This window comes from Castor canadensis, chromosome 10, assembly GCF_047511655.1.
Source record: "Castor canadensis chromosome 10, mCasCan1.hap1v2, whole genome shotgun sequence".
Classification (NCBI taxonomy): Eukaryota; Metazoa; Chordata; class Mammalia; order Rodentia; family Castoridae; genus Castor; species Castor canadensis.
The window spans coordinates 73000222-73020684 of record NC_133395.1 but is presented as its reverse complement, the minus strand read 5'-3'; the positions used below and the strand labels follow the sequence as shown (position 1 = coordinate 73020684).

The window sequence follows — 20463 nt, the reverse complement described above, 5'->3', positions numbered from 1 at the left end:
TATTTATGTAAATTTAAATTTGTTTAAGTGATGTTTAATTTATAATCCTCATTTAGCTTAAGGATAGGCATATTTTTCATGATTTGTATGTAAATACTTTGGCAGAGTTGTTATTTGTGGTTCTTGGCATGTAAGTTTCTTTTGGTTTTAACCAAATAAAAAGAGACATGCATTTCTCATTTCAGCCTAAAACAACCAATGTTCTAGGAGCTGTTAATAAGCCACTTTCATCAGCAGGCAAACAATCTCAAACGAAATCATCACGAATGGAAACTGTAAGCAATGCAAGCAGCAGCTCAAATCCAAGCTCTCCTGGAAGAATAAAAGGGAGGCAAGTATATAAGAAATGTTTAATGATTCCAACAAGGTTGACAGACCTAAAGCAGTATAACTCAAAGCATTTGATGTTGGTGAATGTATAACTTTCCCATTTAACAGTGGTAGTCACAAATTCATGTGTACTTGCCTGATTATTTTCAATAGAAACTTTATTTTAGCTTGTTGGTGTTAATCTATTAGTACACATAACCAGTTTACAACCTCATTGTCTAACACAATAATACGTCAATGAGTGAGAATAATAAAGTTGTTTTATACACATATAGAACAGTGTTATGAGAAAAAGGATTTATATTCACGCTTATTTGCATATGCATAAAAAGTTACTGAAAGAATACACAAAATCTTAGGAGGGAGATCATTTTATACTGTTTGGTACATTTTGAGTTATTTATATATGCATACATTAATTAGGAAGAGGGTGATAATTCCATAGATGTGCACAGTGCACGTTGAACAACTTCATTCTATTACATTCCTTTAGCATCCCTCCCTTCTCCCTTTGTTTCTTTTTTACACACACACACACACACACACACACATATGTATAAATATAAACTTCGTTTACAAAATAGTTTTAAAAAGATCCTTTATTTTTCTTACGAGAAAAAAAAAGGAAAAAACAATCACCTTATCGCTGGCCAGAGATTGAGATTTAGGGTTCAGTAATGTGTAGTTTTAAGAAGCAGATAAGGATGAGACAGAAGACTAGATCTTTTTAAAAGCATGAGAGCATGTGCTGCTAACAAGTATTTATTGAGCACCTGATCTATGCCAGGCACAGAGTTCAAATGCTTAGCCTACATTGGTAAGTAAAATTGACAAAGATCCATGCTTACATTCTAATGGGGGAAGACTAGTCAGTAAATAATAAATGTAATGAATATTATATGTTGTAGGGTGTTAAGTGCTGCAGAGAGAAACAAAAGTGAAATTGGGACAAGGGAGTGGTGGCAGGAATAGGACAGGTTGCAATGTAAGCCAGTCTAACTTACTAACAAAAAAAAGTTTCAATTTGCTTTATGTTTCCACCCCAAAATAAGAACTAGGTTTCAAAAAGACTTATGAAAAAATTAAATTTGTGATTTATCCCCTTACTCTATTAAATGAGCTTTGTCGCTTCTTGATTTGTGCTAAATGTGATAGAATAAAACATTCATCTTTAAAAAGAATGAACCTTTTCTTCATAAAGTTACAAAACTACATTAGAAAACAGAAAAAGCTCTTAAGGTTACTTGATTGTAATAACGATTACAAATATCTCTATTAAAAGGCTTGATAGTTCTGAAATGGATCACAGTGAAAATGAAGATTACACAATGTCTTCACCTTTACCAGGAAAAAAAAGTGACAAGAGAGACGACTCTGATCTTGTAAGGGTGAGATATTTGGTTTGATTTTACGATACTCTTAATAAAAATTTTATTCTGTAAGTAGTAATTTTTACACCCTAACCAGTTAATATTACCATCAAATTTGGCATTTGATTTTTCTTTAGTGCTTCTTGTTACAAGTTTGAGTTTAATTACCCTCTACCATGTAATTTACATATATATATATTTTTTTAATTTTTATTTTTTTATATATGCATACAATGTTTGGGTCATTTCTCTCCCCTTCCCCCCGCCCTCTCCCTTACCCCCCCCTTACCCATCGCTACCAGGGAGAAACTATTCTGCCCTTATCTCTAATTTTGTTGAAGAGAGAGTATAAGCAATAATAGGAAGGACCAAGGGTTTTTGCTAGTTGAGATAAGGACAGCTATACAGGGAGTTGACTCACATTGCTTTCCTATACATGTGTGTTACCTTCTAAGTTAATTCTTCTCGAACTAACCTTTTCTGTAGTTCCTGGTCCCCTTCTCCTATTGGCCTCAGTTGCTTTAAAGTATCTGCATTAGCTTCTCTGTGTTGGTGGCAACAAATGCTATCTAGTTTTTTGGGTGTCTTACCTATCCTCATACCTCCCTTGTTTGTTCTCGCTTTTATCATGTGATCAAAGTCCAGTCCCCTTGTTGTGTTTGCCCTTGATCTAATGTCTGCATATGAGGGAGAACATGTGATTTTTGGTCTTTTGGGCCAGGCTAACCTCACTCAGAATGATGTTCTCCAATTCCATCCATTTACTGCGAATGATAATATTTCGTTCTTCTTCATGGCTGCATAAAATTCTATTGTGTATAGATACCACATTTTCTTAATCCATTTGTCAGTAGTGGGGCATCTTGGCTGTTTCCATAACTTGGCTATTGTGAATAGCGCTGCAATAAAAATGGGTGTGCAGGTGCCTCTGGAGTAACTTGTGTCACATTCTTTTGGGTATATCCCCAAGAGTGGTATTGCTGGATGAAATGGTAGATCAATGTTTAGCTTTTTAAGAAGCCTCCAAATTTTTTTCCAGAGTGGTTGTACTAGTTTACATTCCCACCAGCAGTGTAAGAGGGTTCCTTTTTTCCCGCATCCTCGCCAACACCTGTTGTTAGTGGTGTTGCTAATGATGGCTATTCTAACAGGGGTGAGGTGGAATCTTAGTGTGGTTTTAATTTGCATTTCCTTTATTGCTAGAGATGGTGAGCATTTTTTCATGTGTTTTTTGGCCATTTGAATTTCTTCTTTTGAGAAAGTTCTGTTTAGTTCACTTGCCCATTTCTTTATTGGTTCATTAATTTTGGGAGAGTTTAGTTTTTTGAGTTCCCTATATATTCTGGTTATCAGTCCTTTGTCTGATGTGTAGCTGGCAAATATTTTCTCCCACTCTGTGGGTGGTCTCTTCAGTTTACAGACCATTTCTTTTGTTGAGCAGAAGCTTTTTAGTTTTATGAAGTCCCATTTATCAATGCTGCTCTTAGTTGTTGAGCTGCTGGTGTTCCATTGAGAAAGTTCTTGCCTATATCTATTAATTCCAGAGTATTTCCTACTCTTTCCTGTACCAACTTTAGAGTTTGTGGTCTGATATTAAGATCCTTGATCCATTTTGAGTTAATATTGGTATAGGGTGATACACATGGATCTAGTTTCAGTTTTTTGCAGACTGCTAACCAGTTTTCCCAGCAGTTTTTATTGAAGAGGCTGTCTTTTCTCCATCGTATATTTTTAGTGCCTTTGTCAAAGACAAGTTGGTTATAGTTGTGTGGCTTCATATCTGGGTCCTCTATTCTGTTCCACTGGTCTTCATGTCTGTTTTTGTGCCAGTACCATGCTGTTTTTATTGCTATTGCTTTGTAATTTACATATATTGAATTCATGTGATTCTTGTCATTCTGATAAGTAATCACAATTCTTAGGGTCTTTGGAAATCAAACATGCCAGTTCCATATTCAGAACTGCTGGGTTTGTTTTTGTTTGCTGTGTTTTTTTTGTTGTTGTTTTTTTAATGCAGTATGTTTAGACACAGCCACAAACGGGAATGGGTGAGGGTCTGAAAGGCTCCTCCATTTACTTCATTTCTTGAACCATTTACTAAATAGGCTTCTGGTAATGGTAATACACAGTTTTCATAAAGTCCTTATTCAGTTTTTAAGTTTCAATAGAAATAACTTCTATAATAGACACAATTGTCAATGTCATTTGAGGAGTGTTTGGAAAAGCTTTTAGTACAGATATAAAATACATATGTACTCTTATACAATTCAGTGAACTTAATAATTAATTACATAATTATTCTCAAATAATTCACTTTGACTTTTCAATTCAGTTCTAAAGATTCCTGAATAGCTGATTAGGCTCTCTGAATCAGTTTCCTTATCTGTAAAATATGGATATTTAACTGATTGGGTTTGTCAGAATAAAATGAATTAGCCCAAATGAATTATTGCTGTAGTTTCATTGTTGCTATACTGATTCATAATTTTGGCTAATTGTTATCAAACAATAAAGTTAATGTGTTTGAGTTTACTTGATAAACAGGTAGAAGTTAACAGTGAAATAATTCTTTTAGCTTCCTTTGAAACTGCCCTTCTTGTCTTCATCTGTCCTAACACTCCCAGTTATTATCAGGTTTTCTTTCAACTTCAGGAAAAATTATCATCTAAAATTCTTACTATCTATACTATAAATTCTGGTATTCATTTTCTGTTTAAGTTTCACCTAAGCAGATTTAAATATTGATAAATTAGCCAGAAAGGAATCCTGCCATCTGGGTTTATAGAGGAGAATCTTTGAATTAGAAAATGTACTGGTCCTGTTTCTTACTCACATCACAACAGAAAGTGCCATTAGGTAGAGAGCTTGTTTGTTGGAAAAGTGAACTAGGCTACCTGTACCCATAGACCATTCTTCCTACCCCCACAAAAGTTGAGAAAAATGGTTTTTATTAATTCTTGAGGTTTTTATTATCCTATGCATTCCATATCCCCCCCAAAAAAACCCAAAAAACCTTTAGAGCAATGCAGAATGAAGTCTATTTCATTTTTCATAAAACGGTTTTGAATTTCTAGTTCTTGAGATTTTTTTTTGCATTATTGTAATAGAGGCCTTTCACTCTCTGTTGTGGCATGGATAGCCTGTAACATTGGGTCCATTTTTAGAGGTGCCAGAAGAACCTTATTATATTAATAAGCTAGTTTCAACCAAAATATCATTAAAGAGGTAAGCATGATGAGACATGAGTTCATAAAGTCCAGTAGATTATAGTGAAAGAGTACTGTTTGCATACTACCAGCTTCACATTGAAAATTCACAGCAAATGAATTATTCTCTATATACATTTATATTTGAACATTTAGTTTTATAAATAACATTTTCTCTATTTCCAGCTCTTAACCTCAGTTTTATACCCCTCATGGTGTTTTATTTTTTTTTGTCTTGTTTTGCAGTACAGGGGTTGAATCCATGGTCTCATGCTTGCTAGGCAATTTTCTACCTTGAGTAATACTCCAGTCTTCCTCTGTGTTCTTAAAAAAATGTAATTAAAAATTAGGAATTGTGTTTTAGGATATCAGATTATTTTATGGTATTCTCAAGAAAATGTACTTTGAATTTCTTGCTTATATATAGCCTTTTCCAAAGCATAAAGAAATCCATTTGCCTTTTTAGATATTTGAGTGTCAAGAGGAATGTAGCATTTAAAATCAGAGATGATATTTTAAACTTGGTTATAATTCAGTATTTCTCTTAATTTCCAATCTTTTCATAACAACAGTTAATTTTTAGTTTATTCAGAGAAACTAAGTAAATACTAATCAACTAAATGTAATCATAGGTCTTTTCCAGTGGTATATAAAGATACGTAAATGTTACTATATATTCATACAATATAGTAAACAGATATATATACCAAATTAAAAAAAAAAAGACAACAGAAACAAGATAATCTCAGATCATGCTAAGAAAACAGCAAGAATTAAAGTACATTCTTGATATACAATTAGCCTATCTTATTACAATTTATTGCACATGGATTTTAACAAGCATGGGCAAAATAAGTAAATAAATTCAAAAGAACTGCAAAAAATGAAAAATTTTAATTTTCATGTGTGCATTACCCAGCTCAGTTGATGCAGAGAAGCTCTCAGTCCTGCATCACTGTTACTTGTATTTTAATCAAGTGATCTGCTGTTTCCCTGCCTTTCATTTTGTGAAAATAAAAAGCAAATGGTGCCCCAAAAGGTGCAAGTTACAGTAATCCTCCCGGACACAATAGCATGTAAAATGGTTAATTTAAGTGGTAAAGTGAAAATTTTAGTATTGTAGAAAGGCACCACCATGTCTTCAGTGTAAGTTGGGTGGAGGCATTATGGGAAAAGTGAGTCAAGCATCTGCAGTACAGTACTGAACTCTGTGCTTCCTGAACATTCATGGTTTTTCCTCAACAGTGGTCTACTTAGAAACACATACCTGAAGATAACAAGTCTACTATATATGGGCTCTTAGTAAACTGCTGGAAGGATACTTCTTTAATAAACATTCTTACTTAAAAACAGCAATAAACCAGGCATGGTGGTGCATTCCTGTAATCCTAGCTACTCGAGAGGTAAAGATAGATTAGGATTTGAGGCCAGCTTGGGCAGAGTTAGTGAGAGACCCTATGGGTACGAGAGCAGAAAGTACTGGGACATGGCTCACATGGTAGCATGAGGCCCTCCTTGATTTAATTCCCAGTACTACCCCCCCCCAAAAAAAAATCGGGTACAAACACTCTGTTATTTAAAATTCTTCTAGAGTGTTTGGCCAACTCAAAAAGACATGAAATAAGTTAGAGGTTATAGCAATAAAAAGGAAGAGACAAATTCATGTTAATTTTATAGTCTTAGAAAAATAAGAGAAACAATTGAAAGAATAAGAGTGCAGTATCCATATGTATGTATATGTTTGCATGTAACTTTTTTTCTGGTAATTTTGTTTATATAAGATATATTCTTGGGGGAAGGGAATTTTCTTTATTGCAGTAAAACCTCTGTAATAATAAACTAGATCAGTATAAACATAATATTAAATAATCTTAAAAAGTAGTGTGAACCTATATGGGAACAGCTTAAAAATGAATTACATAAAAGACTTGAAGAGAAAGAAGACACACTGTATTCCTGCATTAGAAAAAGACATTTTTTTCCAAGCAAACAAATAATTGCAAAATTTCAGTTTGATTTTTATTTCAAGTCCATGTGGAAGAATAAATGTATATAAAAATGAGTAATAAAGATAGTATTAGACACAAGTATATTTAGTTGTATTCAGTAAAATATGTTGCCATCACGATAGGCCTTTATTTTTTGAAACATAATTCAAAATAAAGGAAATGTCATAAATCAGTAGTTCTGAAATAATTGAATGTGTCTTTGAGGGTGAGGGTAGGAAAAAGTTTAGAACTTCAATGCTGGGAGCGGGAGAAACCTCTATCATGAGGATACCATCCTCATGACTTCATATCAACCAGATTATCTCCTAAAGGCTACATCTTCAAATAGCACCACAACTATGAATGGGTGGTACACAATTCAGTCCATAGCAAATCCAAAGTAAAACTTAAACATCTACAAAAGGGTAGAAGAATGTAGATGAAAACACTAAATAAGAGTCCAGTAAACAAACAAAAAGAATAATACCAAGGGCATACTTGGGCAGTTGAGCGATAAGAATGGTTTGTTTTGTTTTCACTAATTTTGAAGAGTATAAATTTGGAAATTAAATTTGCATTATGAGTATTCCTACATATATTCTTATCCTTGGGTTCCTAGAGAATTTTCTCAATCTTCACCTGCTCCTTCATGTATAAGTGCGCTGAATATAGACTAGTACTTTATTTTATATTTGAAATCCATGGATTTAAAAAAAAGTGTAGTTTATTAGTTAAGCCTAGAAAGAAACTGTATCTCTAATTGAGAAGTGTTTTCAGATTTTCAAAAATGCTCATTTATTCATGCATTTACTTATTTTTGCAGTATTGGGTTTGAACTTAACCTTAATGCTTAATAGACAAGTGCTCTGCCATTTGAGCTATGCTCTCCGCCCTTTTTTGCTTTAGTTATTTTTCAGTTAGGGTCTCCCATTTTTATCCGAGGCTGATCTTGGACCAAAATCATCTTGATTTGAGCCTCTGCTGTCATGGGATTACAATGCATTCCACCAAGCTCTACTTGTTGGTTGAGAAGGAGGGGGTCTTCCTAAATTTTTGCCTAAGCTGTTCTTGAAACAATCCTCCCAATCTCCACCTCCCTAGTAGCTAGGATTATAGGTGTGGGCTATCCTGCCTGGCCTAGGATTTTTAATGTATGATGAATATAAATATATTTTGTATCTTTCAGCCTTATTTAGAAATAAAAAATAGTTCTTTTATGATGTTATAAACATGACATACAATATAGTTGATATTTTATGTTGTATTATGTACTGTGTGGTATAATTACTTAAATTGACTGTTAAAAACAGATACTTTAGATTAATTATCCTTTAGCTCAAGCAGTAAATTCAGAACATTCTTTTTATGAAATACTACTTCACTAAGATATATAATTTAATAAAATACTGATCTTTAGAAATTTCTCTTTGAGGCACTCTAGCTTTAAAATAAGTATAAAATTACTCCAGGAATTTTTTTTTAATTAAAAAACTAGTTAAATAGCTTTATGTGGTGGTACAAGCTTGTAGACCCAACTGCACCAAATGCTGAGGTGGGAAGATTACTTGAAGCCCACAGTTGGAGAGCAGCCTGGGCAATGCAGTGAAACCTTGATTCAGAAAACCAAAATAGCAAAGTAGTAAATAGTTACAGTTCTGATGCATTTAAGATTTATATATTTAGATTCATAGTGGTGACTAAACTAGGTAACACATTTTTTGTTTCATTGTTCGCAATATGCATACTAACAATTTTATTATTTGTTTATGGTGCTAGGGATTGAACCCAGGACCTTGTGCATGCTAGGCAAGCGCTCTACCTAATACTCCTACCTCTAATAACTTTATTTAAAAGAATTAAACTTAATTTTAAAAACTGTGATTCCTTTCTCCCCCAGTCTGAATTGGAGAAGCCTAGAAGCCGAAAAAAAACACCTGTTACAGATCCAGAGGAGAAATTAGGTATGGATGACTTGACTAAATTGGTACAGGAACAGAAACCTAAAGGCAGTCAGCGAGGTCGGAAAAGAGGCCATACAGCTTCAGAATCAGATGAGCAGCAGTGGCCTGAGGAAAAGAGACTCAAAGAAGATCTGTTAGAAAACGAGGATGAGCAGAACAGTCCACCAAAAAAGGGCAAAAGAGGCCGGCCACCAAAACCTCTTGGTGGAGGGACACCAAAAGAAGAGCCAACAATGAAAACATCTAAAAAAGGGAACAAAAAAAAATCTGGACCTTCTGCAGTAGAAGAAGAGGAAGATGAAGAAAGACAAAGTGGAAATACAGAACAGAAGTCAAAAAGCAAACAGCACCGAGTATCAAGAAGAGCACAACAGAGGTAAGTACGTATAACTAAACTGCATCTATTCACTTACCATATTGTGAATCCTAATTTGATGCTATCCACATTTGGGTCTTCCCCAAAGCAGAGCAGAATCTCCTGAAACTAGTGCAGTTGAATCCACACAATCCACACCACAGAAAGGACGAGGAAGACCATCAAAAACGCCATCACCATCACAACCAAAAAAAAATGTGTAAGTTGTAAATAATATTAAATTTCAAGCCAATTTCAAATTATTTTGAAAAAGTTCATAAATTTGTAAACATACATATTGCTGTATTTAAATTCCAAATACTTATTCCCATTATACTAGGTAACATACATCTTCATAAACTTACCTAGGGGATTAATATCCCAATTGACCCTCAGTTATTATTTGTACATTTTTATAGGCCTAGGCAAATTTTTATATAAATGAATTCCAATTAGTTTGTTGTTTCTTATACAGACTTCACGGTATCTAAAGAGTATATTTTAAAATAACTGTCACACATTAATCAGGTTGCCTCGTCACTACAGCTACAAAATTAATATGAGAAGAACATCAATACTGTAGTTTGTATTTTGGGTAGTATTTCTCAGTTATGTAAGTAGAAATAGAATACCATATTTCTATCACTTTTTCTGAGAGTAATCCAGGATGTAATTATATCAATAGCTTGACTTTTAGAGTTGCCAGCATACCTTGGTTAAATACTTGGGTAAATATCTTAGAGTTTTTCCTATTCCTGTGTATTCCACAGGAAAAGGAAAAGTTGCCTGAATGTCTAGCCAGTACTTCATGCCTTCCTCCATGTAATTTTTCTCTCAGGTTAAAAAAATAAAGGTAAGTACATTATAGTGGCAACTTCATAAATGTGTTTGGATTCAACCAAGCAAACTCACTATTTCTAAACAAAAGAGTCTTAAGGAATAGTAAATTCTTGTGATTTACTTTATAACAAAGAAACAACAGAAGTTAAATTTCTCTCAGCTTTATAACTTGTTTCTTTATATCTGGATATCTTAAAATTAACGGCTTAAATTATTGTTGTGGTTATCTCCTGAAATGAAACAACAGAAGTTAAATTTCTCTCAGCTTTATAACTTTTTTTTTATATCTGGATATCTTAAAATTAAGGGCTTAAATGATTGCTGTGGTTATCTCCTAAAATGGCACAAGTCTTCCATGAATATTTGCAATCTAAGTATTTCTCTTACAAAGTAATTACACAGGAGGTTTTATTTGTCTTGTCAGCCTATCTTCCATTCTCTTGGAAGCTTTTTAGAGCCTGAATACTAGTATATGTTATGATTTGTCTGTTTTTTTGTGTTCTGACTTCAATGGAATTGAAAAAGATTGTCACCATTTCTGTGTTATGCCTGTGTAGTGGTACATAACAGGCATGGTTCTAATCTTCATGAGTCATTAAGTAATGAGCATGCAGTCATTAAATAATCATATGTAAATATGGAATTATGATTTCTGATACGTGCCCTGAAGGAAAAGTTTAGGGTGCTATAACAGTATAAGAGGAGGATTGCAGAGTTGGGGAAGTTTTCTCTTTGGAAAGTGACAAATTGATAAGTTGAGAACAGTAGGAGTTAGAGAAAAGGAAGAGGAGGAGCAGTCCATGTTGAGAGAACACTACATTTGGTTTAGAGAGGTAAAGAAAGGCCAAGAGTTTGCAGGATTGCAGTTGTCAAGAGGTGGAAGTAAGTAGAAAGATGATAATAGACAAGTTGGCAAGGACCATTTGCATTACAGGATTTTGTATACTACGTGATGAGGTTTTACAAAATTATTCTCTTTACTGGAGAGCTATATATGAGAAGTGACCTTAGCTGTTTTCTTATGTTTTTAAAAGATTACTTTATTAAAAAAAAGAGGTAAGAGGTAGGAATAGCTTGAATTAGGTAGTAACAATGGAAGTGGAGAGAAGTAAATGGATTTGGGATTTCTGTTAAGTGGAATCTGTAGAGCCAGGTAGAGACTGGCATGCTGTTTTCTGCTCAAATAATTTCTGCTTTGAGCTGCTCAGCAAATAACAGATTTTTACTAAGTTGGGAAAGATGAAAGGAGGGGCAGACTTCAGGTTATGTTTGGGAATCCTTTATGATACTGTCTTAGTCAAATTTGTTCTTTGGCAGATCTTTGCATATAGGTCACTTACAACTTAAGATCAGAATGTTCATTTCATTTTACATATGTTTTACTTTAGCCGTGTAGGACGCTCCAAACAAGCAGCTACTAAAGAAAATGATTCAAGTGAAGAATTAGACGTGTTCCAAGGTAGCTCTCCTGTCAATGATGATATGCCACAGGAAGAAACAGAGGAAGAGGAAGTTTCTGCCGTAAATGTATGTGTTTATTAAAGTGTGGTCTGTGGGAGTATGGAATATAAAAGTAGAGCCAGTAAATATTTTGTCAGAGCCATTTAGCACTTGTTATTATCTATAATTCCAATTATTTATATGTTTTCTCATTAGTTTATAGTGTCACTTTGTCTACTAGATTTTGGATAATAGAGAAAATAACTTTAATGGGAATCTGAAATTAAGTGGGAATAATGGGTGTAGCCTAGCGAACATGTAAATAACAAGTTCAACTGAGTGTAGAAAAGTACAGGTAGCAGTTCAATATTGACACTCCAACCACTTAAGCTATGCCTAGTTTGGTTTCTTTCTTAAAGTTTCTGTTTGGGGATATGAAAGTAAGAGTGAAGATTCCATAGTAATTGATGTTTTCATCAGAGGAAAACTGCACCGTAAATTAATTAAATTTAAATCCAATTCTTTTTTATAATCCTTTAGTTTATTCTGACCTTTTTTGAACTAGTTTCAAACTTTCATTAGTGCTTGCCAGAAAATGGCAATATGTTTGAATTTCAGGTTGTTTTTAATGTATTTGGTAGTTAATAGAAACTATATTCAATAACTGCTTTCCCAGAAAGACATCTGTGAGTGCAATTCATGAATTTCAAGTGTTTTCTTTACTGCATAAACATAAATAGAGAGATAATGAAAATGTGTGTAGCTGTTTTTCTTACTGTGGACCTTGGCTTCTGTGAGTTATTCTCTAAACTTATTAAATAGAAAAAGTAAAATAATTTTGCTGCCTGGGGAAGACTACTTATAGCATGCATGTAAGGAGTCAGACCTAAATATGCAAAGCCAAGGCAGAAAGTTAAAAGAAGAAAGACTTCAGGGAAAGAAAAACAAAGAAAGGAATAAGTGAGAATTAAGATTAGTTATAAATTATAATTATTACTGTCCTTTGATTATGTACCCATTTTAATTAAGCATCTGGTGATTTTTCTCTTAAGGTACGACGGAGAAGTTCTAAAAGGGAAAGGCGGTGAACAGAGTAATTAACTTTCTTTTTGAAAGCTTTGGATTTTTTTTTTTTTTTTTGGTCAAGTGTGAGGCTGAATAGAGCCTCTGATGCACAAAATGGGACTGCCGAAGTGTGGACAGTTGGACCTCGGACTTGTCACATGATTTAGCCATACACATGGTGATAAGATTGACTCTGGAGTCTTGTGAAAGTGTCATGTGTGATGGCTATGTAGACACATAAACTAAAGAAGAAACTTGTAAATAATCTTTTTTTCCCCTTCTTTTTCTTTTTAATGTTTCTGACTTCTAAAGTGCTTGTATAGCTTTTATCTGCGGCTTTAAACTGACAGTACCCAACTGTTTATTGGATCTATTGATTTGAAGAGTTTGTTAGGATAGATCTTAAGCAGTACTCTGTCAGTGTTTGTATTTGTATTCTCTGCAATTTTACTGTGAAAAAAAATGTTTTTCAACAATTGGTGTCATTTTCTTGATGTCACTGTTTGTTGGAGAGTTGAATGGTCTCTCTTCCTTATGTATTTTACTTGGTGTTTACTCCTGGGCACCCTTAATCTTCAGAGGTGCTAAATTGTTTGCCATCACATAAGAATGATGCCTCTGATGCGAGGACATCATGCAAATTGTGAAATAGTCCTGAAGTTGTTTGATTACTTTACACCTCAGTATTGGTCCCAGAATTCTCTGGCCTTTCATGGCAATGAAAATTTTAAGAAGAAAGAGATTTAAAATATTTTAATTTTAAAGAGTGTGTTATAAAATAATGTACTGAATTCTTTATCCCATTTTATCACCCCCTTTCAGTTTTTATTAATCTACTGTATCAATAAAATTCTGTAATTTGAGTTTTTAATAGTCTAGAATGTTATTGTGTATAGATATTTCCTCTTGAACATTATGTTCAGAAAATAAAAATTATTACACTATAATATCTGATATATACACATTAGAAAAGTTCCAGTTCTCCATAACAATGTAAAGTTAATCAGAAAAAAATTTTATTGATGCAGTGTGTCTTTATAAATCTGTTCTTGAAAGCCAAGTGTTTTGTATTTTATAGTGAGTTGCATGTTTATGAAAAAAGTGCTGAAAATGGGATGTGCTTTTCTCTGTAAATTCATATTTAGCCATAGTATATGATAGATTTCCCCATAACATAGTTTTTCACCAAGAGTTTATTATTGTACTTTATTTTGGAGCCAAAAAATTGTTTTTTTGTGAAGGGGCATGGTAGAAGTGCCAGCTGCTGTAGGTATCATCATCGTCACGCTCTCACAGACACTGAATGGAATCCCAGTCGGTCCAGATCGGGAAAGCAGTTTTTTTGGATTTAGAGCAGATTTCCCCCCGACACCCCTCTTCTTCATTGTAATCTACAAAATATAGAAACAGTTTACTTAAGGCAGTATCCATCTTTTATACAGTTGTATAAACTGTATTTTGAACCAAAACGTATATGTTACTACTTAATACTTTCCTAAATTCAGTTTAGTATTTCAGGTGCTGTTCTTTTTGGTTTTTTTCCATGGTTTATTAACACCAGAAAAGAAAAATTGTATTGTAACTTATTAATTTTATCACAGTGATTATGGGAGCATTTCATATAAATAAATCATTATGTTTGAGATATACTTCCAAAATTGGTTATAATAGATGGGAGATATAATAAAGAAGCTACTATTTTAGAAAATGACAATTTACTATTTTCCAGTGTGTATCACAGTTGATGTATTATTTTTCTTTTAAAGATTTCTTCATGTTTATGAAATAACTTTTTATTTTTAAAAAAAATGTTTTGAATTGTATCTTAATCTTTCAGTGTTTAACTTTTCTTCATTTACAATGATACTGACACTAGTGATTATGGGAGGCTGCTATATAACAAGGCAGCTAAAGTTGGATCATGATACATTGATTTTTAAATGTTTCATTAGCTCATTTCTCCCAAACGATGCTATTTCTCTTTAAGCAGTGCAAAAGCATGTTTTGAAATCTATAACGTAAAGAATAAAGGATAGCTTTGTATTTTTGTCATTGACTAAACTTCACCGGAAATATTTATGGAAATATATCTTTGACCGTTTTATAAAACATGAAAAAATGATTTGTGGAGGCTTTTTGTTTGCATGATCATAGCTAGTCAAATTTCATTGCACATTAATGCTGTATATCATTTCACAAAAAATGTTCATTGTAGATTTTGTTTATTTTCAATGCCAGTAAGTTTGTAATTTTACCTGTCTGTTCACTTTTGGGGAGGATTATGATGTAAATTTTTCATTTTTTTTTTTCTGTAGAAAAATAGGTGCAATAACGTTCAAAGTTTTGATGTCCCGAGTCTCCTTTTAGGGGCTTATCTTATTATTATGTTTAAGCTTAACATTTCATGTACTAACATTTGGAGAGCCACATACTTTAATTAAAATAAAATTTAAATATGTGTAAGACGTTAATTGCTAGCAATTGCTAGCACACTGCAGTGACAGTGTTCATTTTTAAAATATGTACTGTATGATGTCTTAAGATACTTAGCTCACTGTAACAAATTCCACTACAAAAATTTCATGATTCCTCAGTGAGGTTACCTTGCTGCACTCTGTAGCAAGTCTGTTTAATGTACACTCCAATAAAAATCTCTTGCTGCAGTGCAACAGGAAGCTTTCTCAGTGATCTCCACTGTGTATGTAAATTAAAAATGTGGCTATAAAACTTGTTCCATGTTTTAGAGTTTAAATTACTTTCTGTATCTTCTTACAACTTGTAAGTTTTAAGAATTCCTTTTGCTCACTTGGAAGAATGTTGGGAATTTAACAATTTGTTTAATTTAGGTATATCTCTCTACCACATAGTATTATGTTACTATAACGAATAATTGTTATTAGGTAACCAGTTTTTTCAGACACACTTTTGGATTTTCTGTGAAGTTGAATAAATATGAAAGCTCATATAATTGTATTTTTATGTGAATCAATATATGTTTACTAGAGAAAGTTCTGTTTTGATGATTTTTAATTTTTGAGCTTTTGTTTCATAAACAGGAAGTATATTTTCCAGCAACATTTTCCAAGCTTTTTGTTTTACCTTCTCATGCAAAATCTTGGCTGACAGAAATTTACTAAATACTATTTAAAATTAAAGAATCTCCTAATTGAAGAAAATGAATATATAGCATAAACTTTGAAAATAAGCACTAAGAAAATAAGTCACTAATGGCAGTTTTACCTTTATCCTCCCTCCCTTCCTCCCTTCCTTCCTCCCCATACTGTGGATTAAACTCAGTACCTTGTGCTTGCTAGGCCAGCACTCTACAACTTGAGCCCCCATGTCCTAGTCCAAATTTACCATCTTTTTGGGGTTGGGGGTTAGTGCTGGGATCACAAACTCAGGGTAACATGCTAGGCAAGTACTCTATCACTGAGTTACATCCATGACCCTCAGTTTTACCAATTTTTTTGGCAAATATTTATTAAGTGCCTAATATATGCCAGTCACTCACAAATTTCAGTCAGTGTTATTGTAGATAAAGTGTGATCAACACAGACTGATTCTCTACCTTTGTGGCACTTACATTGTGTTGTGGGTAGGTGAGCAAGCAACAAATAAACTGTTTTTGCTTTTGGTGGTACTGGAGTTTGAACTCAGGGCCTCACGCTTTCTAGGCAGGCACTCCACCACTTGCCACTCCACCAGTCCAGCAAAAAATAATTAAACTACTAGGTTGTGGAAAAGTGCAGTGAATTAAAGAAAAAGCAGGATAGAGAATAGAAAAGATTGGGGGAGAAGTTTTATATACTTGGAAACTCTGTAGTTCTTTGTGTAAAATTTAGGATAGCTATTCATGACTAAGTGATATTTTATAGTTATAAAATGTTGCTATCTGTATTAATACTTTATATCTACTTTATGTAATACTTTGGTGTAGCTGTGTAAGTTTTAAGTATTTGCATCCTTACGGTTAAAGTATGTCATAAAAGTGTTTTATTCAGATCTTACTCTTTTATCTAATTTGAAGACTTTATCCATTGTTATCATTTAGTCTGCCATGTTACTTTTTTTCCTGTTCTCTCCTTTATTTTCTCTTTTTCCTACCTTCTTTTAGCTCAGTGAAGTACTTCTTACTGATTTATTTGTTATCACTTCTTACTGTTTGATTTGATTCCGTTTATTAGTTATACTTAATGTTAGTTGTACTTGATAGTATTTTTTAAAAAGGTTTACCCAGTAGTTTGCAATATATATGTGTTTGATTTACTGCAGTCTGTGTTGTATAAATGTTTTTACCATCTTAAGATCAGTGCAAGCAGTTTAAAACAATTCAGCTCTATTTGCTGTGTGTCCTTTGTACTGTAGTTGTTATATTTCATAGTTACAAATGCCACAGTATTATTGTTGCTTTGAAGAGACAGTATCCTTTCATGTTTATCCATACATTTTCTCTTTTTCTTGTGCCCTCTTCCCTCCAGTTGTTTTGTACATCTTCTTAATTCATTTTCCTCCATCCTGAAGAACTTTTAACATTGCTTGTTGTGTAAGTCTGCTGGTAGTTAACTCAGGCAGCTTTTGTTTCTTGAAAGGTCTTTATTGTACCTTCATATTTTGAAGGGCATTTTCTTGTTCCACCTCAAATTTGTTTTCATAGAGTACCCGTACTTTTGCGAAATAAAGTGATTCCATTTGCACCCAACAGCAGCAACAATGACTGCCAACATAAACCCCACAGCACTTTAATAATTTACTATTGCTTTCAGGATAATGTGCCCTACAAAGCTCTGCATCTTTGGTCCTTCATGTTCTGTGCTGGCTATATTGTTGCTTCAGTTTGTTGTCCCAAGTTAATCAGTTGGGTAGAAATGAAAATATATTACAAACTCAAAAGATACATTTTTTTTTCTTTCTGCCTGGAATAGTCTTCCTCATTTCACTGTGCCTACTTATTGCCTACTTACCCTACAAGTGAGAATTTCCACGATAAGAGCAAACCCTAATATTATTTGCTTGCTTAGCTCTCTCCTTCATAGAACTTAGCACAGTTGACATTTGAAGTGTTTGATTAATGCCTGTACCACTGCCTCTATGATGGTAAGCTACATGAAGACAGACATGGTATTTTTGTTTACTATTTTATCTTTAGGACTTAGCACAGTACCTAGTGCTCAGAGTGAGTATTCAAAAGTTTGTTGGGTAAATGTAAAATTATTGAAAAGAACAGACATTAAAGAAGTTGGATTAAAAATGAAGAACTTTGTATTTATTTTACCATATATCTTACTAAAAGCTTTAACTGTATTTCCATGTCTTAACAATCCTCACTGTAGCTGTATGTTGTAGTTGAATGATGTACCCTTAATAAGTGAGGAAGCAGGACCAGAGATTGGTTCAGTCAAGACTTTCATATTTGAAATGATGAAGGAAGGTGTGATCATACCTGTTATACTCCAGAGCATCCTCTTTTTGTACTACCTGAAATATTCATAAGTCAAGATTAGTTGAATAAGGCTAGATGCAGTGGTTCATGCCTCTAATCCCAGCCACCCTAGAAGCAGATATTCGGAGGATTGCAGTTCAAGGCAAAACCAGGAAAAAAGTTAATGAGATGCCTATCTCAACAAACGGGAGCTGGTTACTGGTGGCTTATGACTGTAATCCTAGCTACTTGGGAGGCAGAGATCAGGAGAATCATGGTACAAGGCCAGCCAGGGCAAATAGTTCACAAGACCCCATCTCCAAAGTAACCAGAACAAAATAAACTGGAGGTATGACTCAAGCATGAAGCCCACCTAGAAAACCAGACAAGCAGTGTGATGGTCCATGTCTATAATCCCAACTACATGAGAAACCATTGATAAGAGGATTGTAGTTCAAGGGCAAACCCTACCAGAAAAATAACTAAAGAAAAAGAGGACTGGGGTATGGCTCAAGTGGTAGAGCACCTGCCTAGTAACTGTGATGTCCTGAGTTCAACCCCCAGTAGCACCATTAAATAATAGTAAAATAAAGATCCTGTTGGTATCTCTTGATAGGAATGATACTAAAAGTTTAGTTTGCAAAAAAGGAAAAGGAATATCTTTACAATATTGACTCTTCCCACTGAGAAAGAATTTTTTAAAAGGCCTTCCTTTCAATAGAATTTTATTTTCATAAGAATAGGTTTTGTACCTTTTAAAATATTTTATGGGCTTTATTACTATTGTTAACATTGTCACAGTCATTCCATTATTTTCTGATAGGTTATGGCTGCTATGCCATTGCTTTGCTGTCTTCTTATTCTAATAGTTTTTCACTAGTTTGCTTGGATTTGTTAAATAACATTGTCTGCAAATAGTTTTGTCAGTATTACTTAAATTGTTCTTATACATAATGTTTTTCTTGCCTGAAATTTTTCTTGGCTCTTCCAGGGTATTGCTATAATAATACAAAGTGTTCTTTTTCCCGTTTAAGAGAGTTTCTATTTCTAATCAAGGCTATTAAAAATAAAACTTGGAATGCATGTTGAAGTCCATGTTTGCATGGTAGTTTATGTATTGGAACTATAATTGTTAATGTAATGAATTATATTAGTAGATATCACATATACTTATCCATGCTTTTGTAGTATTAACCCAGCTGGATCATGCTACTCAGTTCAGTTTGCTAGTCTATTAGTATTCTTAAGTCCATGTTGGGTTCGTTTATAGTTTTCTTTGTTGTCCTGTCCTTATTCCAGAATTGGTATAAGAGGTTTTGCTAGTCTTTTAGAATGAGTTGGAGATCTGTTCATATTTTCCTGTGAAAACAGTTTATATGTAGGAGTTGTTTCCTGACATTTTGATACACTTACCCTTAAAAAAGCACTTTGTGATCTTTAACTTTAATTTTTTCAAGTAAAAACATTTCAGACATCCAGGAAATAATGTAGTAGATATTCATGATCACATGAAGTTTAAAAGATGTTATTTTTTACTGTGTTTGTTTTAGTTTGCAAGAACTCCCTCCTCCCTCCTTCACACACACACACACACACACACACACACACACACACACACACACGTTTTCCCTCTCCACTCTCTGTGGGTGAGCAATAAATTCTCTTGAGGAATGCTTAACAAATTTTATTTTTAATCTTGTTTGATAATAAACAATCTATAAATGACTGTGTCATGGAGGCTGTGGAATGATTGATTGGCTCCTGTCGTTTGGTGGGAAGGATAAACTCACTTCTAGCTTATGAAAAAGGTATGTCAAAGCTGGAGTCCCTTTTTTGTTTGTTTTTAATGTAAAATGATGTAGCTAAGGATGATAACTTCATTCCTCTTTTTTTACTGAGATATCGATGTAGATAATTTCTGTGCGTGTTTTCATTTTACATGTGTGCACTTTTAAAATACTTAATTTTGTTTTTAAAAATTTTATGAAGACATCTATCCTTTGAATCCTGAATTTAACCTAATAGTGTCTTTGAGATTTCTCCATGTTGACAATGTCATTTGGTCTTGTTTGCAATGAAGCATCTCTGAAATTGGGATGCTTCTTAAACCAGTGGTGTCAAAATTGGCAGCATTTTCTTTCCTGATGAATAATGGTTTACCTTATATTTGATGTCACCTTAGATTTGATTAAATCCTATACTTAATTCCTCTTCACTGTGATAAAGCATTCTACTGTGCAAATATACCACAGTTAATCATTTTCCTTTTTGATGGATTTTCACATTGGTTTACATTTTTTATTACAAATAGTGCAAAAGTAAACATTTCTGTCTCATAAGTAATAATTCTGAATGAAAATGTTGAGAATATGGGTATTCTACTTTCAAGGTATTTCTAAATTTTATTCCAAAATAGCTGTATTACTTTATATTCCCACCAACTATGTATAAAAATCTCCTGGTTTTCACTTTTACTCTTGCATCAT

The 20463-nt window shown here is 33.5% G+C and overlaps 1 protein-coding gene across 7 annotated transcripts in view; it reads left to right on the top strand.

Moving 5' to 3' along the window:
- The window catches only part of Pds5b (PDS5 cohesin associated factor B), a 197147-nt gene extending 180318 nt beyond the window's left edge, over positions 1 to 16829 (top strand). For 2 of the 7 annotated variants that reach the window (XM_074043570.1, XM_074043566.1), the window contains 6 exons: positions 186 to 331; positions 1613 to 1718; positions 8792 to 9231; positions 9320 to 9430; positions 11439 to 11577; positions 12543 to 16829. In XM_074043570.1, the coding sequence (XP_073899671.1) occupies positions 186 to 331; positions 1613 to 1718; positions 8792 to 9231; positions 9320 to 9430; positions 11439 to 11577; positions 12543 to 12578 (978 nt within the window). In that variant the 3' untranslated portion in view covers positions 12579 to 16829. Of the gene's footprint in view, positions 1 to 185; positions 332 to 1612; positions 1719 to 8791; positions 9232 to 9319; positions 9435 to 11438; positions 11578 to 12542 lie in introns of those variants that run through there. The other 5 variants (XM_074043569.1, XM_074043568.1, XM_074043567.1 and 2 more) reach the window with 5 other exon arrangements.
- Positions 16830 to 20463: the final 3634 nt, after the last annotated feature.